The sequence below is a fragment of the Pempheris klunzingeri genome, chromosome 19, assembly GCF_042242105.1.
Source record: "Pempheris klunzingeri isolate RE-2024b chromosome 19, fPemKlu1.hap1, whole genome shotgun sequence".
In the NCBI taxonomy this organism is placed as follows: Eukaryota; Metazoa; Chordata; class Actinopteri; order Acropomatiformes; family Pempheridae; genus Pempheris; species Pempheris klunzingeri.
This window is the reverse complement of record NC_092030.1, coordinates 15555911-15583774: the sequence shown is the minus strand read 5'-3', so window position 1 is coordinate 15583774 and position 27864 is coordinate 15555911. Positions and strand designations below refer to the sequence as shown.

Here is a 27864-nt window from a genome sequence, read left to right as displayed (position 1 = left end):
ATGAAGCTTAAAAGTAAGGTAATTTATCTTAACCTGCTGTGTTTTGGGCATTCTTCTGCACATTGATTATTGGGAAGATGTTTCTTTTGACTATAAACCTGCCCTGCCTACTGGGCTGATCGCACAGATACTAATATACAGAAGTGTTAGGAACACATCATATTGAGCTTTCAGTTACTTGTGAACACCTGCAGCTGTTTTTCTTACATGCATTTTTTTGAATTTCACATTCTTCCTTGTACTTGCTTGATGCGTGCCCACAGTCACAGACTAATTAGTGGAGTTGTGCTGTGGACTCAGCAAAGGTTTAAAGGTGTCACAACAAACTCTCCATGCTCACGATAGAAGAGAGAGGTTTTAGCGCTGTGACCTTGGGTGCTGAATTATTCAGGAGCAGGCTTCCATGCTTGTGAAAGTGCTGCAGGGAACACGCTTAACAATTAAACAAAGCTTTTTATGGGTGTTTCTGCAGAGGCTAAAGACAGTGGCATCTCTCTTTTGATGAAATAAATAGGTTCACCTTACATATCGTCAGCCTCTTCTTAACCATCACCTTGTGACAAGTCTTGAACAATTTTTGAATAATTCTACTTGCTGAATTGCTAAAGTAGCTTCAGTTTATACAACAATCTGGTTTATTGGAGGTTGTAGCCAGCGCAGGTTTACAGAAAACAATATTCACTCGTATTGATTTTTAGGTTGGCAGCTTGTTTATTCAGTGGACAATCATCAATGGAAATAGCCAACAGCAGACTAATGTTATCTTGCAGTTGATGATGCTTGCATTTTAATTCCTTTTTTTTTTGCAGACATCAGTATACTAATCCTTTGTTATGTAATGAAATAAGGCAACGTATTAAGATGAGATAATGGTGGGATTGTAAGCACGATGAATTGGCCAAGTAAGGAACTGGTTATTTTCATTATTGGTTAATCTGCAGATTATTTCCCCGATTAATCGATTATTTCTTTGGACTGTAACAGGTCACAAAACGGCGAGAAATACTTGTTCCGATTTCTCAGAGCCCAACGATACATCTTTAAAAGTATTGTCTGAAACCCAAATATGTTATTGAGTTTACAATGATGTAAAACAGAGAAAAGCAACAAATCCTCACAATTAAGAAGATCACATTACAGGGAATGTTTTGACCAACTAACCGATTCAGCTCTAAAAGGACCAAAACTCAGTAGATGAATTGTATTGTCAGTGAATTGTCAGTAATATGAATTGTGGCATTGCCTGAAAGACAACGACAAAAGAGGCTGGTATCTTCATTCCAACTTAGAAACATTTATAACGGCTTGAACCATCATGCCACCAATGTTTTCAGATGAGGGGAGCATGACCAAAGAAAACATTACAAATAATTAAATTCCTGTGCAGTTCAGGATAGCTGTTATGAAGGTTGATAGACAGTGAATGTGAAAAGTTAAGGACATTTTTCCCAAAAAATTCTTGCTGACCATCAGTTACTTAAATGTCCCAATCAATCTTTTGGCGGCCATGCTGCCATGGTTCTCGTGATTACATGGAAGGTCAAAGTCATCATTAGAAGAGAATAGATTGCTGAGGAATACTGGCATAGTCTGTCATCACCCAAAGACCCTTTCTGAGTGTTGTTCTTTGTTGTGTATTACTGCCGTCTTAATAATCAATCCGTCCCGGTAGCTCAAATATTACTTCTGATTAATTAAACTGAACAGTTGCATCATGGTACATAACTAAACAAAGAGGAATAAAAGAAGACAGAAAAGTAATTTTGTTAAGAAAGAGGTTGCATTTAGGATGAGGAGGTTGCCCAGGAAGAAGGTCACCCAGCATCACCTATGAAGGTGTGCTACTAGATTGTGCATTGTACGATTAGACAGGAGCGAGTCAAAATGAAGCTTGAGCAGACTTCTTTTTCTTTCTTTTTTTGTCTCTGATGAGTGTTGAATATTGATATGTTTACCAGAAGAAACATTCACACAAGAGTGTATGTTTTAATTGTTTTCTTTACTCAGCCTTAATAATGACCAAAATATGCTTCGTAATGCTTTTAAGATTGTAACTGCTTGCATTAAATTTCACATAATTAATGTTACTGTATGGCAATGACATTGTCTGACCAGATAATAGCTCAAAGCTCAGTGTGGGAAACTCTTTCACATCATCTTCAGGGATACTACAGTCTTATTCTGTTAGATTTTTTCTTTAAACTTTATTATATTCTTATAAATAAAATTAAATTCTTGCTGCAAGCTGATTCCCCTGGGCTGCAGTGTTGCTTACCACTACTGACAAACACAGAAACATGCCTGCAGAGTGAGATGCACAGTTACATAATTGGATTTGATCGGACAAATATGCAGCATTTATTTGCTTTTGCAGATAGCTGAGTGCAAGACTCTAAGCTGTGTTAGATTCAATCCCAATCTCCTCACACACACATCTGTAAAGAGAGTTAAGAGAGTCACAAAGGGTCAGACATAGGCCATCAAAGGATTTTAGATGGGTCATTAATTCCAGACTAAATACAATACTGAAAACCTGCTTCATCACCAGATTTTCTCTCAGTGAACTCCTATTAAAGATTGGTGTTACTAAACACTGCTAAAGCCAAAGACAGCAGAAGAAATCCATAATCCAGTTTGTTATTAGGATGCACAGATGGGCATATGAGAAATGTTAATAATTCAAACACAAGGTGTGGTACAATCTATTGTGAGACTAGGCATACTTTTGCAGCAGTGGGCTATTTTAGAAAGCATCACCACAGTACGGTAACCATGGCATCAGGATAGCGCTGTGATCATGTCAAATGAAATGTTTTTATCATCTTATGTGCTATAGATAAGTGTTCAGGTGGCAGACTTGTTTTAATAGAGCGCTCCCATCTTGCCCTTTCACTCTAGCGAATGTGTTTCAGGCTCTGTAAGAAATGCTGTAAATCAGATGAATGTGCTCATGCACTTGCCAAAACTGTACATGTTGTTACCATGCATCTCATCTTGAAACTGCAGTGTAAGCGGTTTTTCAGCTAGCATGCCCGTTGTTTACTTAAAGCGAATCAAGGGATGTGAGTGAGACGACACACGAGAGCAGAGACAGAGAGGATAAGTGTATTTCAGCTCTAAAGAAACAAATCGATAGACGTCAGTGAACATTCAGATTCGCACAGCCTGTGGATGAGCTCCGGAGTCAGTGCTGTCTTGTTTTCCTGGCCGGGTCTGCAGTTTGAAGTGCTTCCCTTCCCCTCCCCTGAGCCCAAATGTGAGGCCGTACTGCGTTTGGCTCAGGCTGCACAGGAAAGGCAAGGCAAGGCTGCATACTGCAGGAGAGGCTGAGGCTGCTGAATCAAGCACTCACAATGGAGCTCCGAGGGAGGGGGAGGGGAGACGGTTGCAACAAGGCTGGGAGCCTGGGAGCAGGAATGGTGGGAGCGAGGGAGGGACAAAAGAGAGACAGGAAGGGGAGATTGCAGGCTCGAATCCGTGTCGAGGATGGAGGGGAGAATGAAGATATACATGGAGAATGCTGCGGTGCGCGTTCTGTGACAAAATGTGTACGAGCCTGAAAGCATGAGGGTGACAGAGGGAAGAAGAGTGGCGAGAGAAGAGGAAGAAAAGATGGATACAACAGGATACAATAACACTGGTGTGCAGTGGACATTCAGACAGGCACATTGTGGTTTTATCAGTAGCCCTCTAGTGCTATAGCAGTCAATCAACCTATTTAAGACAGACATAAAACATTGTTTATAACTCAGCTTAAATCCTATGTGGGCTATAAGGATTACAGTGACTGCAACACACAACACTGACACGTCTTCCTGTAACTGTGGGCTATGCTGAGTCAGAAACGGTGTGTAAAATGCGCGCTGAAAGCAGAGTGGATGATAGTGGGACTTAATTACTGCGCAAAAAATTGCCTCATTAGTATATATTTCAAACACCTGCTGCAGTAACACTCTTACTATTATTATAAAGATTAAGGCAAGATATTCCTTTATTTCCATTGTGTCTATGAAATTCAATCCAGTCAAGACATATTGCATTGACATGTCCCCTGGTTGCAGCTCTCCAACAAGTAATGAAATGGACTCTAGCGACACATGGGAAATATATCATATCTTCTTTAATAATAGTTTGTAGGTTTGTAACTGGACCACTAAGAAAAGTTCTGCATCAGATGAATGTGTACATACACCTTCTGTGCCAAAGCTGGAAAACCTCTCACCTTTGCTCTAAGCATTTAATGTCAGATATAATAGATGATTTGGATGAGCGCCAGTAGCAGCCATGTAACATGATGTTACAGTATTAGCCGCAGCTTTGCGGGCTAGCCTGTGCGGCGCGGTAAATCTTTTATATATAGACGGTTTGTGTTTTGTTGTAGGGTCGGTTGCTTCTTATGTTGGCATGTTGTGGTTGATCTAATGTGGTTAATCAGGCATGAAGCTTCATTATGCGGATACAGAGATGGCAGACAAGGTTTTGTGTAATAGTGTGTAATATTTGGGAGGAAATGTGCAATAATTCAAGGAGACTTGTTCTGTTTCATCAACCAACTGCAAACATTTGAATCATCACAGAAATATCACATGTGTAACTATTGGCATTAATGTTAGGTGTGCCAGTGAGCCAACATGCACAACAGACCTTTATCACAGCACACAATTAGAAAACTGGAGGTGTAGCAAATAACATCCCCTGGTGTTGTGCATCTTGACACAGTGGAATGTCTTTTTGTGGTACTTACATGGAATGAAGCCACCATTAATATCATTATTACACGTGGTTTAAGTCAAAATGTCTACTGTGAAAAAAGGGCTACAGGATGCAGTAAGAAGGTATAGATGCTTTGTTGCTCCAGCTGTACCCAGTGAGTACGACCACCCTGCCTTTGAACACTGGTGCACTGTTGTGCCCTCTTGTACACCTAAAAGAACGTTTCTGCACCCCTAGTGACAAGAATGTACCTTTTATTTCTTGGTACAAAAATTTCCCCATTGGAAAGGTAATTGGTTCGTACCGAGATACAGCTGGAGCGACATGTCATTTTGTATCCTCATGACGCCCAAACATACCCTTAAATTCAGAGACAAAAACATTTACAATACCATCCATTATCCATACTGCTATTCCTTAGAGGGTGACAAGACATTTGCTGCATCATTTGTAAATATTTTCATAGAAATGGTTCTCAATCCTGGTCCTCTAGCTGATCAATCAGAGGCTGAAATGCGCCTTGATAAACTAACAAGTAAAACCAAAAGTATCCTACAGTAAGTCGTATTCATATCAGTAAATCGTATTCGTATCGTATCACTCTGCAGACTGATCATTGGGTTGCCTGAGGCATTGTTGTGCCCATGAGGGCGGATGTAACAGAGTGCCCAGGATCCAAATACCAAGGACTAGCCACAACTGCAGAGCATACACACACACACACACACACAAACACACACACACACACATGCGCACACATCAGCACACACCAGCACAATTCAGTATCAGCAAGGCCAGCATTGGAGATTAATGGTCTGCTGTATCAGTAATAAGCATTGGCCCGTTCAAGATAATTAAAATCTTCTTCCTCGTCTTTTACAGCGTCTTTTTCTTTCTTACATTCTGGAGTTTCTTTAGTGTTTTTCCTTAATAGCAGTCGTCTCATCAGTGTAACACACCCGGCCTTTTGTAGTTGTGCAATACATTTGAGTCTGAATGTGTTCGTGAGAGAGACAGAGGCTGTGTTTCGGTCTATATGTGTGACTCAGGGCTGAACTGCTCTTGTATGAGGTCTATCATCAGTGATTACATGTTGGTGTGGGCTTGATGCTCACTTGTCTCCACTGGCCGTACTTGAAGTTTCTTTGGCACAGACTGAGTTAAACTGGTTTGAATTTGTGATCACTGGCCGGGGAACTCAAAACACACTATCAGACAGATTTTCCCACAACTGCTAACATCCCAGCGAGTCCTACAAATTCTCAATTTTATACAATCTATACTGAGAAGAGTCCAGAACTCTTGTACATCCTGCAGAAGCTGTGCGCCTTTCTAAACTCTGATGCAACATGAAGCAACACAGTAGAGCAGGCTTCAAGAGCAGTATACAGGAGGAAAAACTTTTTCAAAGATATGGTTGATGCTCATATCATGCACAAGTTTTCTGATAACTAGCTTTAACTTTATTTCACCAAAGATCAAGCCACCATGCCACCTTTTCACTTCTTTAGAAGCTTTTCGTAGGGTTGGATATCGAAAGTCAGTCAGAAAGTCAGAGTTAAACATATGAACTGTAGCGTTGTCACAGTACTAATTGACCCTCAACAATAAACACTAAACTCACAATCCATCACAATCTTGATGGCAGGATGGCAGGCTTCATGCACATCTAGAATGCAGTGAACATATCTAACCATGCCCACATCTTGTATATTATGGGAGTTTATTGAAAATGAATATTTGAATGATTAATTCAAATATTTATTAATATATTTTTATTAGTATATTTTGACATGACCCTTTTTAGAGCAAGCTGAAGTAGAAAAGGGGAATCCGCACTTCTTTTTTTTGCTCATTCAACCTCTCCATCGCGTGGCATAGGCTTGCACTGATGAGACATATTGCAGCCACAGTGATATATGGACATTTTAAGGAATGGTGCTGAGTGTAGTCTTAGCTGCAACCAGAGCAGCATTTCAACCACGACCACTATCAGCAGAATCTGGTCAGAGGGTTGAACAAACAAGAGAATCTTCTGTTTGAGGGAATAAGAAGCTGTAGTGTGATTTGATTAGTCATTTTCGTTTCATCTGCGTGATTAACAGTTCCTGATAACTACACAAATCAATTTGTCTTTTTATTTATTGTTGAGCTATGTAAATTTTCCAAAAATGACAGCTCCAAGGTAAATTGCTCACGGTCATTATCTAGTTAAGAAGCTGTAGATGATAAGCTGTAACATCGTGACTCTGTTTTTCTTTCATCTAAAGTGGTATAGAATTATGCCATTTCTTAATATCTTTTTTCATCCAAGCGGTGCAGCACGGTGGTGCAGTGTTTAGCACTGTTGCCTCACAGCAAGAAGGTTCCAGCTTTGAGTTCGCTGGCCCTGTGGGGAGTTTGTATGTTCCCCCCGCGCTTGTGTGGGTTTTCTCCGGGTACTCCAGCTTCCTCTCACAGTCCACAGACATGCTGGTTAGGTTAATTGGTGACTCTAAATTGCCGGTAGGTGTGAATCTGAGCGTGGATGCCCTGTGATTTACAGGCGAGGTGTATCCCGCCTCTCGCCCAATGTTAACTGGGATTGGCTCCAGCCCCCCGGTGACCCTTAAGGATAAGTGGTATAGACAATGGATGGATGAATGGATGGGGTTCATTGTGTTGAAACCATATATTCACCATATATTTGTCCTGTTGGTAATGAGAGGCTTGTGCTGATCTGTTGATCCTCATATCAAGATGCATTCCATCAGAAGACCATCAGCCATTGAACAACCCAACTTACCAACATTATGACCTAGTTCTACATTAATTTTGTTGTTTTCCAGCGATATGATTTGAAAATACTGTGAAATGAAAAGAAATCTAAGCCAGGTTTGTTTGCCCGGTGTTCCTATATGACGAGTAAGCTACAGAGCCTAATGTCATCTCCAGAGATGATCCAGGTGGAGTTTGAACCATCACTGTGTATACTGCTGGAAGACAAACATTTCGGCCATGTGAGAGGTTTAATATCTTATGTACACAGATGTCTGGGAAGATTAAAGTGGGACAGATATGGCTAGATAGGTGGTGTGTCTTAATTATTGTTGACCTGTGAGAGTAATGGCAAACATTGTGCTGATTAATGTGGGGAAAGTGATGTTAGTGATGTCAAACATACAGGTCTGAAGTGGAATTACAATCGTGGTTTGAGGGATTGCAACTGACATATGGATTGCATGCAAAAATCACATAAAACCCTCTCTCTTATCCCTCCCCTCCCCTATGTGCCATTTCTCGCTCTAAATTCAATGTCTGCCTCCCTTCTTTTTATTCCGATTTTCTTCCCTTTTACTCTCATTTTAGTCGATGAATGACTACTGGTTCTTCCAGTAACACAGGTTGTATAGTGACTCAATCCATAAATGCTCCAGGGCACAAATGGAACATACAAACACTGTACATCCAGTGTTAAAATGCAGACAGTAGGAATGCCAGCCATCACTTTGTGCTGTGACACTGCATGGGTCTACAGTAAAAGGTCAGCCTAAATAGGCCAAACCAGAAGTCTCAAGCCCTTGTGTCCCACATCTCTTTTTTAACGCTGCCCTGCTCCATTTGGATTTAGCAGAGACATTAAAGCCTGACTGTGATATTACTGGTGTAATATTATACGTTTGTCTAGAAAGGTCTAGATTTACCTCAAACCATTTAGGTACATTTGTATGTCTGTCTGCGCCCCCACTCTGACTAGGCCAGCAAAAATGCCAATATTAACACCACTTATCAATTTATTCAAAAGACATGATCAGTAGTACATCGGGAGCTTCATTACCTGGAAAACCCTTGAAGCCAGAGTCATTGTGGGCGATGCCTTTATGTGGGAGCTTTCTTTCCTCTTTATTCCTCCCTTGCAATCATTTTGGCTGATACGCCAACAAAAAAGCTCCAGAAAATGTGCAAATCTACAATTAAAACAAACGGACACATTAGCTGCTTTTTCAGAGTAAAAGCCTCCCAGCTTTGCCAAACATTACCACACCACTTTTATGCAAATGCAATGGCTGATGGTACAAGCTCATGCTTAAATGTGTGCTTGCTTCATGTGTGATAGCAGTATTAAATATAGACCTGTGAAACTGAATGAGTGATAAAATGGGAGTGCAGATAAGTGCATACAATATCAAGGAAGAAAGAGGAAATGTATTTTATTTTGGTTGACTGAACTGTTTTTTATGTGTCTGTGGTGCTAAAACTGAAATAATTCTCAAATGTATGGAGTTGCAAAACCTATATGTCACAGACCCGGGACATATAGGTACACATTCACATGGATACATATAAAAGCTTTTGCTTTTTTAAAGGAATAGTTCAGCATTTTTCAAAATAAACTCTTTGACTTTAATGATGCTGAGAATTAAATGTGCGCTAAATGTGAAGCCAGTTACCTTAGCATAAAGTCAGGAGCTAAAATTTGCCTACCAGCACCTCTAAACCCCATCATTAACATGTTAAATCTAGTTTGTTTGTCACTTCCTGGAATCTCTGCAGTGCCAGGGTGACGTCAGGACTCTAGGATTTGTCTGCGCCAAGAAATAATCCAGCATATAACCACAACTTGACGTTACACTTGTTTTTCTTTTAAATATATAAAATATTGATTATCAGGACGTCATCAACAATAATTACGGTATTGTCTTTCACTCCTACACCTATTCAGGTCTTTTTTTTTAAACCTTCACCAGCATCTTGAAACACAAAGACATTGTTCATTGTAGCCATGCTATATTGTACATATTCATACATTGGCCAATATATAGTGTTGACTTGTAGTTCTCAGTTTTCTTGAGAATGATGGGGACGAATTAGGCAGGATAGAGCAGTGAATTTTCTGGCCAAATTAAATCCTCCAGAGTGGAAAACTATTCCATCACTGTGCACATGTTGAAGAATTCTTTACAGAAGGAAAGATGATGCTAAATTAATCTGCTTTATCGTATATTATATGTAGTGTGTTGCAAATTATTCTGAAAAAATCCAGGTCTAGATGAATGCACCACTGTCTGAATTCATCTAGACAGTGAGAGTACAGTTTATGTTTGGCATCAACCTCCCATCATATATATGCGAGAAATTGCAGCCCACATACTGTAAGTTCCCGTTACTGATGTCCACACCACACACATTCACTCTCTTACTCTGGCTCTCCTCTGTTTGTGTCTTACAGGTATTTATGAGCAGACATTTCTTATATAACTGCAGCCAACCAATCCTGGATGTGAAGATAGCTTTTTGTCAGGTGTGTGTTCCTTACAGGTAAAAAAGGTACAGTACCCATTCACTTCCATTTCCCCTTCATTGCTCTGTATGTCGTGGTGTGTGTTTCTGTGTGTTAAAACTGAGATAACTCAGTTTGAGTTAACAAACATTAGCAACATTCACTTGAGAATAAAGATGAAAAAGCACAAGCACAAGTCAGATTTTAATGCGAAATTCTCAAATGTTTCCACTGGTGAAAATATCCTGCGGTATTTAATTGCATAGATAATTAAATACATGCAAAGCTAAAAATAATTCAGTTAGACCTGATTTTCCATCAAGTTCAATACCTCAAATGTTTAACGGACACTGAGATCTCAACTAAAGACAAAATGGTGAAACGCCATCCTAACTGAAGCTCAGTGGCTCGTCTCCTCTTGAGTTGTAATAGTGTAAATGCAGAGATCCTGTGGGGGTGTAATTTCATAAACTGCGCAGTATATATCACAACTCTGTGTGTGTGAATATTGCGTAGTTTGCTACAGGCTATTCCACTGTAGCTCAAATTATTGATATGTTTTGCATGATATGTCTGCATTACCCATACATGTGCAGCTTAGCCACTTCAGGAACCATTGGCTGTACAGTAAAGGCTGCAGTCTAATGTATTGAAATAATTAGATCATAGGTTTGGATCACTTGCCAGCCCTGTTGAATATAAATGGATTACATCACATACAGTATGTTAATTTTTCAAGGCGTTTGTGGGAAATGTTTTTAACTTGTGCCCCTCAGTAATTTTGTTGGTTGTTTGGTTTGTGAGCTGTGTTGTAATTACCCAGTCTGTAATTAACTGATGTTTTTTGTTGTGGCACCATTTGTCCAACTTCTCTGCCCAAGTAATTATAGCCTGATAATTGTGTGCATGCTCATGAAAGAAAAATGTCTTTAGTCTACTTAATACAGTAAAGACATTGTTAGAACTACTGTCATTACATGGCTATTAGAGAGTTTACATTTCTGCATGGAAACAGTGTGTAGCAGTGTAAACTTATCTGTGCTGTATGTCCTGTCTTATTTATGCTCCCTTTCCAGTTTTACCAATTATCCCCCTAACACACATACTTTTTTGGAAAAATACCAATATAGACTCACCAGACATGGGGTTGATTATAGAGCAGCAGCTGAATACATATTAACTGCTGATTTGTTAACTGATTGATTTATTAGATGACTAATTAACAATAATAACGTAATATGAAATTTGGTGTTTTTTTTGGTCATTTTGGGATGACAGTCTACATGTTTTATTACTTGCCAGGTAAGTGAACTAATAAATTGTCTCCATCATCACAAACAAGAGATTTTCTGTTGTGTTTGCTACATGCAGGGTTTTGGAAAACAAGTGGATGTTTCATATATTGCCAAACATTACAACATGAGCAAAAGCAAAGTGGACAACCAGTTCTACAGTGTGGAAGTGGGAGACTCCACCTTCACAGTTTTAAAACGTTACCAGAATTTAAAGCCCATTGGCTCTGGAGCTCAGGGAATTGTCTGGTAAGTATTCAACAGTGCATTTCTTTTATGTACAGTTCAACATTGTATCGTGCTGTTTGATGTGTTTTTTTTTAATGTAGTATATAATGCGCAATTATATCATTTAGTTGTTAATTGTTTTTCTAAGTGTCTTGTAGTTTATTGCTATGGGAGATTATTAAGGGAGGTGAATCCTGCTAATTGTCTTCACTGTTGTGTGAGTGTAGAGTTGCCAAATTTAATTTTATGCTCCTTTGAATAGTAATTAGTCATTTGGCAACACGGAAAGTCATGTTTTCAGTTCCGCTGAAAATCCTGATGTGGTCACGTTAAGTCTGACCAGTCATAACATCTGAAAGCACAGCATGCAGCCATGTGACAGAAATGCAGAGGTAAACGAAATGAAAGAGAATGTATCCGTTCAATGTAAAGCATATGAATATAGAAATGCTTTATTTCCTTAAAAGATCATTTGGTCATTCTTCTTTTTATCCTGTAGGAGAAAATCAGGCAAATAAATCTGAATAATTTATGTTTTAAAATTCTTATTTCAACTAGTGCTAGTGTGAACATATCTGCCATTAACATGATTAAAAAAGCACTGATCTGGCTTTAGCTGAACCACAAAGTAATGTGGTGGTAATGTGTTTGTTAGGCCAAAACAAATGCAGGAAAATCGCAGATCTCTTGTGGCAAAAAGCAAAAGAATCTCTCTGTGTCTTGATCATTCTGGTGAATTTCATATATACAAAAACAAATAATCATAATGACTACAGTATAGGCATTAGAGGAATCAGAAGGAGCATTATTGGCATGGTTTTATCATAAATGTAGACTGTATGGCCACTCGTGGTGTTTGGATTCACTATATATTCAAATCTTCCAGTGCTATGAGCTGATGACATATCTGCTGTTCAGAATATGGATGTGTGGGCCATACAGGCATAACAGGATGGGCACTTAAATGAATTCTTAATCCGGATTGCAGAGAGAGGTCGTATTCATTGTAATTCATCTCACGGCTGCCCTGTCAGAATGCAGTGGAACCACTGCCAAGGCCCCACTTAAAGGAATGCGTCTTACAAGTCTTTCTCAAACGACCAAACAGATCTATAAGTTACAGTCATGTTAATGTCGTGTCACTGTGGTGATATACCTGCCTCAGAAAACCTCCCCGGGATGACCCAAGATGACATCTTTTAGTTTTTCATATAGTGTTTGATGGGAGCACCAACCCTCAACACTCTAAACCCCCTGCCCTCCACTCGCCCTCTTTCATTGTCCTTCCTTTGCTTCCCATGCCCTCGGCCCTTCTCCCCTTCCGCTCCAAAGCAATTTTGTGCATTCGCAAAAGAGCTTGGGCAGGCTGCAACTGCTAATGCTGGGATTGTGCCCATTTGAAGGATATTGGAGCGATGGATGGCAGGGAGACAGTGCAAATCTAATTTAACCTGCTCTGCTGTGCGCTGCTTGGTCCTGCCCACAGCTGTCATCTGGTGTCATATGGTGATGGTATTACCACGGCCAACCACATAAAACCCCAAAGACTGATATAATATCCAACTGATTATAGAGTTCAAATAGGACACGCTATGGAAATAGTCTCATTTAGATGTTAACAAGCATACCAGCAAAATTACCACAAGACCATGACGCATATTTGCGCTGAAAGAATGGTTTTGTTATTATATGACGATGAAATAATTAGAGTGACTTGCTTATCTTCTACCTAATCCCCATCTGGATGGCATAATCACATCTACATAAACATCTGTCTGATTCCATACAGACAGTTGAATTCCTTTTGACTAATATTTATAACATACATGCACTCACAACAGCTGACTGCACACAGACAAGCAGGAAGTTCCAAAGTCATCAGTGAGTTGGTATTCTTTCTGCTTTTCTTGTGCAATCAGGAGACTCCGTAAAGCTTGCAATGAGGGAAAACATGTTTCAGTGGCGCAGCTAAAACTCGCTCTGCTGATGTTACCGCCCACAAACATCCCAATCTGTGCACATATCTGCCATTCTGACTTGTGTGCTTGGTCAGAATGAGCTTTCAGAAGCATCTTAGGGAGGATGAAGGCTTTAAGTAGTTTAGCTTTAGTCATGACATCATCTTTCACTCAGTGAGAAAAGTGATGACAAGCTCAAATCCCTATTGGATCAATGCTTTTATGAAGGCTCCACTGTTTCCATGGTCACACATCATCCCATGGCCACGTCTCCAGAGACATGCGGAACCACAGTGTATCCAACCCAGCCATCCACAAACCCACACTCAGTGGCATCTTGATTAGTGTTGCAGTAAACCCGTCTTTACAACATCTTTTCACTCAATTTGTATCAGCTTTTAGGGAGAATTTGTCAGAAAAGGCACAAGCTTAGATATAGCTGAGAATGTCATGTGGATGACATCTTTATGGCTGCCTTTTCTAGCCTAGGCTCCTTTTTTTCATTGAAAACCAACATACATCTACACAGAGAGCTGAAATCCCAAAGGTTCTCAGGAGCCAGCAAAAAAATCACTTAAAATAACTTCCAAAATGGGTTGGTGCCATTTTATAACTTACCATTCCCCCTCTATTTCACTGCATTCTACTATTTATGGCTGTTTACAACACGTGTTCTAACCAAATACAGTCATATTAATGGCTATTTCACACTCACACATAAGCTGAGATGGGAGAAGTTAGTGTAAATGGTAGGCTGGAGCTTCTGAATGGTTGTAAATGAGATTAAAGGAACAGTTTGACATTTTAGCTTTCTTGTTTAGAGTTAGATGAGGAGATCAATGCAGCCTAGCTATTCCAACTTGGGAGTATTCACACACTATTTCAGGATGGTCACCCACACTGCTAGCCTTGTTGTCACATAATTTAAACACCATCAATCAGCTACTTTAGCTGCGTTATGTATTTGGAGTGGTTAATCAGCAAGTAAAACCTGTAAACTGTTAATTATGCTGAACCGATTGTACTCGTGTTAATGTTGGATTTGATTTAGGTGTAATCGCCAGTGATATCAATCTTCTTACATAACTTGGCAAGAGAGTAAATTTCCCAAAATATCTGAATGTGATTTCAATGTTTCTCTGTTACTGACAAGATCATACCTCTGATGATATTTTCCAGATAGAATTATCAGTTTAAAACAAAGTCACCAGTTATCTGTTTCCACAAATCTTTGTTCGCTTTGAGATGTTAAAAATAATCCTTTTGTTTTATGACTAGTGACATTCAGGGTGGATTGTCACAGTGTCGAGTCTATCGACAATCGAATCATTCATTCAGCTATGAAGGCTAAGGGAAAATTGTCAATTTTTCTCCTGCAGTGCGGGCTATGATGCTGTTCTGGACAGAAATGTAGCCATCAAGAAGCTGAGCAGACCCTTCCAGAACCAGACCCATGCCAAGAGGGCATACCGGGAGTTGGTGCTCATGAAATGTGTCAATCACAAAAATGTAAGTGACTCAGCTGAGGGGCAACAGAGGTGAGAAGGAATGCAGGAAGAAGGAAAATGTATCCATTGTCAGTTTTGAACTGTACTCCAGTCTGTCTTTTTTTGGTTCTCAATAAATCCCTTTGCCACAAAACGGAGATGAGTAACTGCAATGTTGTTACCGTGCTAAATTCCATGCCTGCAGGAATATACCAAACTGGCAGGAGAGTAAAACAGAGAGCACTCCAAGGCATGAGTATAATCTCCATTGTCGCAGTTTTTGCACTTTTCTTCTTCCTCATCTCTTCCAAATGTATCCCCATTCTTTTGTTTCAGCTCAGCCCTTCAGTTTACTTTGTCTCTTGCTCAGCAGCGTCCTTCATCAGAGTCATCGTTACCAACTCGCATCCCTGTCATATGCTGATGCTCTCCATGCTCTCCTCTCTTTCAGATTATCAGTTTATTAAATGTCTTCACACCACAGAAATCATTAGAGGAATTCCAGGATGTGTGAGTATAGTAAACCCTGCTTTGCATAATCACATTTTCACGAAAAATATTAATTTAGCCCATGTAACAGGCAAAGAAAGGCTGGTCATTTTCATTAAATCGGATGTATCATATGACAAAAGAAAAGAAGAGGACTGATTGTATTATTCATCTGATGTTTATTACTCCTTTGCACCTTCGCAGTTGTTAAAAGACAACCGCTGGGGTGTAGTCAGTGACAGTACTGTAGGTGTAATCTGAGGCTGCTGGGTGTATCCTGTTCTCATACTGAATGATGTATGAGAGTGTGTTCACGTTTAGAACAATCTCTGTAAACAGTGCTGCAGAGGGGTTCACATGCACTTGTAGCACATGGTACAAAGGCTGCAGCATACTCAGGTCACGACTTTCTTTAAGGGCTATGACTAGTTTTCAGATTATTTTATTTGACAGCTACATCAGTAGCTCTTAAATCATAAATATTACATTTTTTCTCAGGTACCTAGTGATGGAGCTGATGGATGCTAACTTGTGCCAGGTGATTCAGATGGAGCTTGACCACGAGAGAATGTCCTACCTGCTCTACCAGATGCTGTGTGGTATCAAACATCTGCACTCAGCCGGCATTATTCACAGGGTAGGAAAGCAAAACACCTGAAAAACATCTTTGTTGTTTAACTACTGAATACAATTTGGGTTTTGTGTCTTTACATCTTTTTGGGATAGTAACTTTGTAATAAGCTTGCCATAAACCCTGACATCACCTTGGTCACTCATTTGGCAAACAAGGGTACCCAGTGGGCAAAGAGGAAATAGTGCAGTGATCAGGATTTAATCCATGCATCTGCCCCTGCCAACACAGCAGGCAGTGTTCACAGGGTGGGAAGCCTGTGAGGGATCATGTCCTTGTCAATGCACCAGCCGATTTGACTGGTTGGCCAGAGCAACTACTCAAAAAGAAATAGGATCTAGGGTATATACCATGTGTCACATCTTCACAGTGAAGCTTTTACATGACCTTTTACACCCTCCCTGGTTCCCACTATTTACAGTTTCATCCAGTTCTGATCAAAATCTAAATTTAACTAACACAGACTGTGACATTGAAAAGCAGAAATTCAGCAGAAAAGAAGCTGAAAATTATCGAAACATACACAGTTTCTCATGCCAGTCTTTTCCCATCTCCAGGACCTCAAACCAAGCAATATAGTGGTGAAGTCAGACTGCACCCTGAAGATCCTGGACTTTGGTCTGGCCAGGACTGCAGGAACCAGCTTTATGATGACCCCCTATGTGGTGACTAGATACTACAGAGCCCCAGAGGTTATCCTGGGCATGGGATACAAAGAGAATGGTGAGAATTTAAGATAGTCGAGTGTGTGCATGCTTGCCTGGATATTCGGATGATAAAGCAGAAATTACTCTAAGTAAATACCTCTAAATGAGTTTATAGGAGCTCTTTTTTGTTTTTCCAAAACTGCATTTAGTTGCTTTCTTGTGGTGGCAGTGCAAGAGCAGACATCTATCTGTAGTCAGCTAATAAAACTGCATTAGAAAGTAATTTTAAGAAGTGAATGACATTATAGCAGTGCTATGTCTATGCTGTATGTAATGTATTTTTAAGCCATAGGGACCCAATGACTTACCTGCAGTACAGCAGGCAGCAAGAGTTTCAGAATGCAGCAAAAAAATAAATTGTTTATCTTTTTGTGGACATTAATGAGCAAGAAAAAAAAATAAAATTACACATTATCCATTAATGATCCCAACTGATCATAATTTATTTGTGAAACCAATTCTGGTCAAGTCCCACTTTGCAAATGAGCTAAAGTGAATTGAAGTGTTGGAAGTGTGAGTCACTGATTAAGTGCCCCCAGAACATCAGACATATGACTGAACGTCAGCCTAAGCTATGACTCATTAGCCGTATCCCTCCCATGGATTGAAGGCTCCAAAGCTTCGAATCTAATGCTGCTAGTTAGTGTTAGTTCTTTTTCTTTCTTCATCTGTATTTCATTAACACACACTTGCTAATTATTTCTCCCTCACTAAATAACAGCTAGTCTCTAATCACTGTTGCTTCTCCCAGAAAAGCTTGATGTGTCTAACACTAACCTTTGCCTTCCTCTCTTTTCTTTTGCTCTCTCTTCGTCTTCACCTCTATGCGTACAGTGGATATATGGTCGGTGGGGTGCATTATGGGAGAAATGGTGCGCCACAAAATCCTCTTCCCTGGGCGGGACTGTATCCTTGTTAACACACACTAATGGTAACACTATTTTTGTTTATAGGTTTATGTCTGCTGAATATGTTGTAGAAATCAATAATTCTGTTTAAACATCCATGTTGGGTTTCAAGCATCCGACTGAGGAGGGATTCAACTGCCTTTTGAAACCCCCTTACACTCAAGTGCTTGCAGAGTCTAGAATGAATAAAATAGTAGCTACAGGCATTTATGTATAATTCATACAGTAATAACAATAATGTACCTTTCACACGGTATTTTGGTCAATTTTTGCTTTTGGTCCATCATTTTACATTTACTTTGAAGATTATTCTGTACCTGGCCTGATGTTCTCTGTATGATACTGAGGTGAACTAAACCACACTCACCGTCTTTGTAGCACACATCTGCATCAATTCCAACTGCTCCTCTTTTAACTTAACCTGCAATAACATCACAACATAAGCACCATACATTCTTCTTTTTAAGCCAGTATGTGTAAATCTTAAGCTTCATTCAGTCTCATATTTTGGCAACAGGAAGTTCCCTCTCTCTGTGTCTCTGAATATTTAAGTGTGTGCTATTTAGAGCGTGTTTTGAGTGCTACCTGCCGTGTTCTCCTGCAGTCCCGGGGGCTGTAATTGCATTCCCAAGGTGATTTCATTCAGTAGCAGGGATTCGGATAAATAGTCCCCATGCTGAGTTTGTGCACGTTTGTGCACACGGGAACTGCATCTTGCCATCTGAAGGGTGCCCACACATGTGAGTCAGACATAGTCATTAGGCATTTAGAGGATTATTAATGATGGATTCATGTATTCATTTTGAGTGTGTGTTAATAGCTGATTAGTTGAACTCACTTGGCATTGTGAGGAAAGGTCAAAGGTTAAAGATATAGACTGTCAGCATGTTTGTTTGTCATTTTAACTACATGGTGGGGAAATATTAAAACTAGGGTGATGCAAGGTAGTCTTTTCATGGGATTAGTTGGCAATATAAAACATATCAAGTGTGCTTTAAAAGGATGATTTCACTCTAAGTTCTTCACAGGCAGATAAACAGTGAGAAATGCAAGACCAGTGTGTCTGCAAGCGCTTGTGGCTGAGACTCTGGTCTCTACATCCCAGAACATGCAGTCCTTGAAAGATTAATGCTACAGAGAAGTAGAAAACCCCTGCAATGTGCTCTGCAATAGCTCTCTCCTTTTGTCTCTGCTCTAACGACCTTGCATTCTTACCATCTAACACTCCAACATTCCCTTTCGTAGATCGCTGAACTGTAGTCACGCGCACTTTGTTCATCTTCTGCTTAGAGATCGGTTCTGGGCTGGTACCCTGTTGCTGCTAATCTTAATTTACTTGGTAGACTTTTTCGACCTGAAGTATTGACCTGGCTGAAGTTATCTGCGCTCTCCTGAGTGCCTGTCAAATGATGATATAGAAAAGCAGTGTGTCTACACAGGTCACAGCACAGTGATGCTCTGGGTGGTCGATGGCCATTTAGTACAGCAATGTGTTAAAGGAGTGGCTGTGTAGTTGACGCATTTTGTTTGTGGCTTACATGTGGCAAGTATAGATAGGTTATTACTGGTGAAATGCACAGCTATGGGATTGAATGTAATATATGTTGCAGAAGCAGCACAACATTATGTGATTTAAGGAATGTGCTACACATGGTTATATGTTATTCATTTATAAAGTGCAAAAGTGAAACCAATGTTAGAGCGTCTTTAGCATCAGTAATGCTGCATATTTGTAAGTGAAAGAGAATATTTGGTCAGGTTTATTTATGAGGGATTTAAATGATTAGATGCATCACTTTCTTTTCTGCCATAGAAATATGAAAACAAATAGGATTTTTTTTTTTTTTAAAGAAGTAAAATGAATTGAATAGGTTACTACTTTCAGTTTTAATTTACTTCCTTTTTCATGCACCTTATTCCACACAAATAGTGGAATGTTCAGGTATTACTGGTGTCAGTCAGTTAATCTGCTGACAAAGAGTAGCTCGCTGTAAAAAAAAGAACCAAAACTTAAAAAAAGAGGTCTGGTCCCCAGATGTGTAATCTGTAATTCTCCGAATCGTATTTGATGGGATAATGTACTCTCCCTTCCCTTCAGTTCATGATGAATCATTTACAGTTACATTTACAATTTACAGTTTTCAGGAAAAGAAAAGAGAGCATTTTGACACATATCTGTCAAGAGATAATAAACAATGAAACAGGGATACAAGAATAGAACCTGTATGATCATTTCTTTACATGTACTTATGTGCAGGTCATTCAGGAGGTAGAGGTGTTAACTGATTTTGATAGATGTTGGTAATGTGTGTGTGCTTGTACATGTGTGTGTGTATGTGTGTGTGTGTGTGTGTGTCTAAACCCAGTGGACATGTGGTCAGTAGGCTGCATCTTTGGAGAAGTGATAAGAGGGACAGTGCTGTTCCCTGGGACTGACCGTATCCTTCTGACCTCCTGCCGCTTTCACTTGAATATCGCAGAAAACCCCACAGCATTTTCTTGAGAGCGGTTGCGTTCAGGTGCACGATGCTATGTTTCAAGACATGAACAACTCTAAGCACAGTGGAGCGTCACGCTTTTTGGTACTGACATACAGTGGAAAAAAACACCTCAAGCTGTCTGAGCGAGTCCAGCAACTTGCCAAAGAGCCGGCCAATGTGCAGCGGAGACAAAAAGAAGGTGGAAGTGTTTGGCGTTCCAGCAAAATGAAGTAATGGGGATCTCTGGTTGCCCTGGCAGCTAACTGCTTTGACTGGCACCCTCTGTGAGAACATGGGGAGCGGAGGGGGGGTCATTAGGAATGTGTGGAGGGGGGAACAGAGGAAATATTTGCTTTCAACCAGGAGGGGAAACACTAACTTCCCACAACCATATTTGCACACAAACACAACCACATTTGCATGCTACCTCTTGTTGATTAAGAAAATCATATATACTCGCATCAGCATTATTTTGAGCATATAAAATATCATCTTTTTGAGTTCTAGGAACCCAAACAAATTGAAGACAGAATTTTAATTAGAAGTGAAGGAATAAAGCTGAAATACAAAAATAACATTAACAGTTTCTTTTTCAGTTATTTGCAAAGTATTGATCAGATGCATACTGAGGCCTATAATTGTCAATATTCTTTTTAACTTAATGAAACACATCAAACTTCTCATATTTCTCATGTAGGCTTCTTTTGGGCTTGGATGGATCCCAGCTGTTTTGAGATCAGGAATTCTTTAAGTAAAGTGATCATGCTTTTTAGTCGTGCCTCTTTGTATTCTTGGTGGTGATATTTGGTCTTTTTTATTTTTCTTTATTTTATTAGGTCTCATACCTCCAGTATCATTAGTCGAACAGCTTAAGAGTGAATCAAAAAAATGACCCTTTCTTTATTAGTCCTAAGCGAACATAGTATTGCAGGAGTAGTGCAGTGCCTGAGTGGATACTGAGGCATACAGGATGCTGCATATTCCATGTGTGTTTCCCTTAATCCTGACCCACCACGCCAGACATCGACCAGTGGAACAAGGTGATTGAGCAGCTGGGAACACCCTCACCAGAGTTCATGAAGAAGCTTCAGCCCACAGTGAGGAACTATGTCGAGAACCGGCCAAAGTATGCAGGACTCACCTTTCCCAAGCTCTTCCCCGACTGCCTTTTCCCTGCTGACTCTGAGCACAACAAACTCAAAGGTGACAACATAATTTGTGTGAATTACCCATGTTTTAGCCATTTTATGAGATTGCATGATGTGTTTGTGAGGTATTATCACACATGTAGCTGTCCGCGGTCTGTGTGTGTCCTCCATTTCATTGATTGTTTGAATTTAACCTTTTCATGCATAGAGGTCACTACAGTGTACAGCTATTCAAAAGCTGTTTTGGAAACACACCAAGAGAGAGAAAGAGTCAGAGGGTGTGGGACCGGGTTTCGTACTGTCACAGGAACTGAGGCAGACATTGGGGTTTAATCTGCAAGAGACTGAGAGAGAGAGACAGCAGTGTAGGGAGAGAGAGAGGGGAAGAAGGACAGATAAAGAATAAGGAAAGGTGGAAGAAGAGCGACAGAGGAGTCATTTTACAGATTCACCACTCGTTTGTTATTGACATGTTGATGCTGAGGAGAAATGCTGAGCGTGCGCCCGCCTCATCCTCCGTTTGGTGTCTCCAGTCCTTTGATGCTGTAGAGCTATTTATAGTGGGGTCAGTGTGTGTAGGAGAAGGATGGTGTATGGTTTAAGGGCTCTCCATTTCAGATTAGTCCAAGAGGGTCTGAGGGTGACCAGCTGAGTGACTGCTGATGCTGATGGCATTTTTATATGTTAAAAAAGCCAAATGTGTTGAGAGTACAGTGCAACTATATTATAAAACTATATTCAGAAAGTGGGACCAGGTAATTTGTCAGATGTCATACATTATTTCAAACTACGCTGACTGAATCTGTAAATAGCACCAAGACCTACAATTGCATGAATCAGAGCAGATAAGAATATGGGACAAGCCAGAATCTTGAATATCAATCAGATCAAAAAGGAATTATCTACATGCATATGATCACATAATTCATAATAAGAAAAACCCCAAATACTCTTTTCCAGAGCTCTCCTTGTGTAAAAGTGCTGTGTTTATTTGCTAATCCACATGGGATTGAAGCTTTGTGAGATTCTTCTCTTTAATCCATGTCGTTTCTCTTTCTCTTCAATTCCGCCTTACTCAGTTTGTGTCTCTATGTCCCTTTGGCATGTTAGGCAAATGTTTTCTTTCCTCATAATCTCAACCAGATGTTGTTTTTGTTTGTCTTTTTTTCTTCTTCAAACCACAGCTAGCCAGGCAAGAGACCTGCTGTCTAAGATGCTGATCATCGACCCCGCGAAACGGATATCGGTGGACGAGGCCTTACAGCACCCCTACATCAACGTGTGGTATGATCCAGCTGAGGTGGAGGCGGTGAGTAGGCCTTTGGCAGAGCTGTATATTGATTACTATCCCAAGCTCGATCTGCTCCCCGCCTTTGAATGGTCAGCACTGTTTACTTTGTACTTGCATTGACGTACAGAAAATAATTACGACTCCAATCTTTTTTTATATATATAAACAAAAGCAGTTTTAGCGATTTCTAACACATTTATCAATTTTTTAACTGCAGTATGTTCTTTGTCAGGTAAAATTGCTGCATCAGTGCATCTTTTGAAGATCTTTTGAATTTTTGGTTCACATCTCATTTCATTTTTCTCTCACTTATGGCTTTATATTTTATATTGAAGATAAAATTCTAATAGATTTTAGGTTCAATGAAATGGCCCCCAACTTTTTGCTCTTTACCCTTTTTACTCCTTAGATAAAGAAAGTAGATTTTACTATTTATTAAAGGGTGACTTAGTGCATTGTTCTGTTTTGTAGTGTAAGAGTGGTGGGTGGTGTTTCTGGTTCATTTGGTAAAGTCTAATTTCTTCATCAGCGCCTCATTAGTATGAGGTGACAGTGAGATTGGGAAAAAGCCATCTGCAGCTCCATGACGTTTCACAGATACCACTTCTACTTGCAGCAGTCCACTAATGAGTGCATGACCAGCAGATGAATCCCATTATTACTGTTTGCTTTGTGAAAAATCTCGCTGGTTTACAGTAGCTTTTATGACCTCCATCGCAGCTATCAGTCATTTTTAGTGGGTTTCCTGACTATGCACCTGTCTACATTGTCTAGTTGTTGATGGTTTTAAAGATGATATTGTTGTTAGCGTTGATGTAGTATGTATGATATGGCTGTGAATGGCATTTCAACACGTTTTCTGCTGTTTTCCCTTTCTCTAATGTCATCTCATGCTGATGAAGGCCAGAGATCTCATCCAAATATCCATGGTAAATAACAACCGCCCTACATCAAAGAAAATAATGACATATTTGATTCAGCACTGTCAGTTCTTAATCATAACAAAAAGAATCCTGTTATACATATTTTACAGCATAGAATACACTCTGCATACAGCGTTGTACTGAAATGTCATTAGTGTGTAGCTCCAGGTAAAAGAGAAACAGCTATGTCTGCGCAAATCCACAATGCTGCATGTAAACCATCTTTAGAATACGGCGAAGATGAGAAGTGATAACTCAAGGAAACTGACCAACTAGGACATGAAACTGATAAATCTTCGATCGAGGACAAATCTCTCATTCCCGCCTTGCTGTAGCTGCTGAATGCTGACCTGTAACCGTCCCTCCAAGGTCATACCAGAGAGGTTTATGGGTGGTCCTGTCACCTGCAGTGAGATTATGGTGTCACAGTCTGGGGCAGGATCACTATGAATGAGGGATAAGAAAGGCTGACTGGATGCCAGACAGCATATTTGTGTCCTGTCAGATGAGGTGGCGATCCTTTGGGAGAAGGACATTGGCACTTTAGCTGGACAACCCACCAGATTTGTTATCTCATAAATGTTGATATATGTGTGTGAGGACAAACAGCGCACCGATTTTTAAATTATGGAAACCAATCATCATTTTATGTGATTATGGATAATTAAAGCTGTTTATTTTCCTTCATTTACATTATTCATTTTCTTCATAATCCACACCTACCTACTTTTTGTCTTTGTGTGCATACAGGACATTGTTCTAGTGTCAAATTATGTTAATTGTTGAATGTGTTTCTCATGTCCTGGTATTTCTTTCATCCTTATATTTTTATTAACCCGCCAACAATCTCAAATCGCCACATTCGATGGATCATTACGTAAACTTGTAAAATGTTGTATATAAGTCGTTTTTGTGTGGATGTTCCAGCAGTTTCATGTTAAAATGATGTTTTTGACTTGATTGTTAAATGGCTGTACTCTCTGCCCTTTAGCCTCCACCCCAGATCTACGACAAGCAGCTGGATGAAAGAGAACACTCCATTGATGAATGGAAAGGTGGGAATTTCATAAACAAATACTGTGTGTCAACAGGATCCCAAAGTGCTTTATTTGGCAATATTAGTGGATGTTATATGCCATAAGTTTATGTTTGAATTTACCACTTTGCATGTTTTAATGACTTTCTCTCCTGACTTTCGCTCATTGGCAGAACTAATCTACAAAGAGGTGATGAACTTTGAGGAGAGAACGAAGAATGGCGTTGTGAAGGGACAACCTTCACCTTCAGGTACTCTCAGTGCATAACCCTAATCGCTCTGTAAGTGAATTTACTATAACCTTACTGGAGTTACTTGTAAATAGAGAAACCCATTGTGTTGTTGACCATGTGTCTCTGTCTCTTGCATCTCCTGTTTAAAAACAAGTTAAATGTTGTGTAGTGTTGTCGTTTTGTGCCAACTGTACTTGTTACATAGCTTTGTGAGACAGCTAATCAGTACTTGCTAAGCTTGCCTCTTTGTACAAGATATTTAATAGCAGATCGTGTGTGCATTTTATAAGTGTGTATTTGTATCTGTATAACATGTCTTGACTGAAGTTTTGGGTCCTTTGGGGTGCATCACAGGACATTTCAGTCCTCAGCTGCAGCTGACATTTTAAAAGAACAAAAGCACATTAAGTGTAATTCTCATTGTTTGCCACATAGAGGCAGTAGAGGCGCCCTCACCACCCAGACTCCACTGTGACCCTTGTGAAAAAAAGTTTATCTCTTGATTAAAGCAGCCAGAAAAGAAAAAAAAGAGGTCCACTCTGAAGATTAGGAGAGTGAACTGATGCTGAATCCTGCAGAGACAGGAGCACCTGCTGACCAGGAGTGGTGACTGTGAGCGTAAAGGGAAATGGATGTGTATTCAGAATCTAATGACGTCTCATACAAGTGCCGCTGTATAGAAACTCTCTCCCTGTAGATGGTTTATGAGCCTTCTGTCTTGCTCAGCTGGGCCGAAAATAGCAAATATTAGCGCCTTAGACAACTATTAGTTCAAACAGCATATAAACAGTTTCGTCCTGCATCTTGTCAAGCTCAAATTTACTATATACAATATACAAAGGAAAGATGAAACATTATTGTCACTAAAGGCTTCATAAGATGAATTTAGCACATAATGCAACAGCTGCTTTTCATCATTCATTTTCCTCTTGTTGTTCTCCCTAACTCTATCTCTCACAAATTCATGACGGCCCTCTTTCTTCTTTTTTTGACATCCGTTAGTAATGAAGCAGAAGGGCTGTCCTAGAGTCTGATGCTGAGTGCAGCAGACACATTGCAGTGTAGAAGCTGCAGAGGGCAGCGTTTCACTGCAGCAGGGACACAGATGAGCTGAGAACACACATGAGGCCTCTGTTAGGACCAGATAGCTCCTCTTGTGTTACTATGTGTGTGTGTGTGTGTGTGTTGGAGAATTTTAACATCTTTAATGGTACATTTTCACTTCTAGAGATATCACCAGGCCAATGCTATAGTATTTGTATGTGTCACACGGTATAGTTCCATCGACCACACGATTAACATTCACTATCCTTTGTAGACTCCATTACACCTCACATGAGCTTCTCATATTGTGGAAATATCAAAGATTGAAAAAGTAGTTCACCGAGTGCAGAGGGCGGCTTCCCAGCACAAGATTTAGAAATGGTTTAGACCTCATTAGCAGTGTCAAAGCAGAGCACAACAAGACTTATAATCTCACATCAGAACTTTCCCTTAAGATTAGTAATTATTTATGATTTAAAAAGCTTAATTGATGTCCTGCTTGATTTATCTCTGCCACAATTACCAGAGTGGTTTATGCGCAAGTCATCTTTCAAGATTTAAACTTGTATCGCACCCACATGGCAACTTTGGGTAGATATTTCTGATGTATTTACTGTAAGTTAACTTACTAAGTGAAGTGACTGCTGGAATTAATGCCAGCCATTAATCCTGCTTTGTTCTCCGTTTTATTTTGGGTCAGCTGAAGTGCTCACCAGTCTCCATTAAGAAATTACCTCCCACAGGGAACAGACACAGCAGATTTATAGTTTGCCTGCACTGTGCATGTCGTCTGTAGAAATTACAGGATCACTGGGAAGCAAAAGCGGTTGTTTAAGTGATTTCCTTATATTGGCAATGCCTTCATGTTCTCATAGTTACCTTTTTTCCAACCGGGTTTTACTCCATGGTAAAAGCAGACTGTCCACTGATTTGCTCATGAACTTGTCAAAGAAAGCATAGCCCACTCACTGAGGATTTGATGAGAGTGCTGTCCAACCCCACAGAGACTGAGCAGTGTGGTTCCTTGACACCTCCTGATCCTTCTTTTTGATAATGGAGATTAGCACTTGCAAGTCCAAGGTCAGGCCCCAGATCCATGCAACATTAGAGAGATGTGTCAACCCCAAACCCCCCCCCCACACACACCCAAATAACTCCCAACCACCTTCAGTACCCTCTCACTGATCTCGTCCCCCTGAATCTTTAGGTCATCTTTACTGTGGCATGTCAGGTCCAATCTTCAAACAGAGACGTCCAGGATCTCATAATCTCACAAGTACTGACAAAACAGTAGCTAGGTAGAAAAAGTTTACTGCTGGCTGCTTCCACCTTTGATCATAAGATCATGAGAAAATTGCATTGTAATTTAAAACAGGGTGAATGATTTCTCTCTACTAGGCCTCGCCCTAACAGAAACCTTTTCTTAATACATAAATCATACATACTGACATACCAACACATATTTATGGCATCACAACTTACTTTTACAAGTATAAGATAACATCCTAATAATGTCTGGGTTTATACGGTTGATTACAGGGACATATGCAGTGTTTGACTATCTTTCCTGTGAAATCCATTGGACCCAAACCTTGCTTACCCCTGTTTCATCATAGACACACTGTGATTGTGGTGTGCCACAGGTGTTGTTAATCTTGTTGACGTCTCGATTCCACCCAGCAAATTCAGCTACAGCATTTCTCTCACTGTGCTCTTTGTGTGCACTTAGAAAATATGTTTTCTTTGTCTTGTATTTCTGCTCCTGTCTTCGCCAGGACTCTTTTACGTTGTAACCCCCCTGCTGCTGTTGATTCCCTTAGCACAGGTGCAGCCGTGAACAGCAGTGAGAGCCTCCCTCCCTCCTCCTCCATAAACGACATCTCCTCCATGTCCACCGACCAGACCCTGGCCTCAGACACTGACAGCAGCCTGGAGACCTCTGCAGGACCCCTGGGGTGTTGCAGGTGACTAGCCGCCTGCCTGCGCAACCCCATGTTCTTCCGAAGGTGAAGAACCCAAGCGAAATGACCAACTGA

At 40.2% G+C, this 27864-nt stretch overlaps 1 protein-coding gene across 6 annotated transcripts; it reads left to right on the top strand.

Moving 5' to 3' along the window:
• On the top strand, window positions 1-27864 carry mapk10 (mitogen-activated protein kinase 10). Of its 6 annotated transcripts, XM_070850825.1 has the most exons (14): window positions 1-18; window positions 9923-9994; window positions 11345-11514; window positions 14831-14960; window positions 15390-15448; window positions 15926-16064; window positions 16616-16781; window positions 17600-17671; window positions 21174-21356; window positions 22486-22610; window positions 23495-23521; window positions 24507-24570; window positions 24725-24802; window positions 27654-27864. In XM_070850825.1, the coding sequence occupies exons 1-14, from the start codon at window positions 1-3 to the stop codon at window positions 27794-27796; spliced, it is 1446 nt and encodes a 481-aa protein (XP_070706926.1). In that variant the 3' UTR covers window positions 27797-27864. The 6 variants fall into 6 exon arrangements, with proteins under 6 accessions (XP_070706926.1, XP_070706928.1, XP_070706927.1 ...); XM_070850827.1 differs by lacking the exons at window positions 1-18; window positions 17600-17671; window positions 23495-23521 and adding an exon at window positions 20040-20111 and having other exon boundaries at window positions 9929-9994; XM_070850826.1 differs by lacking the exons at window positions 1-18; window positions 23495-23521 and having other exon boundaries at window positions 9929-9994.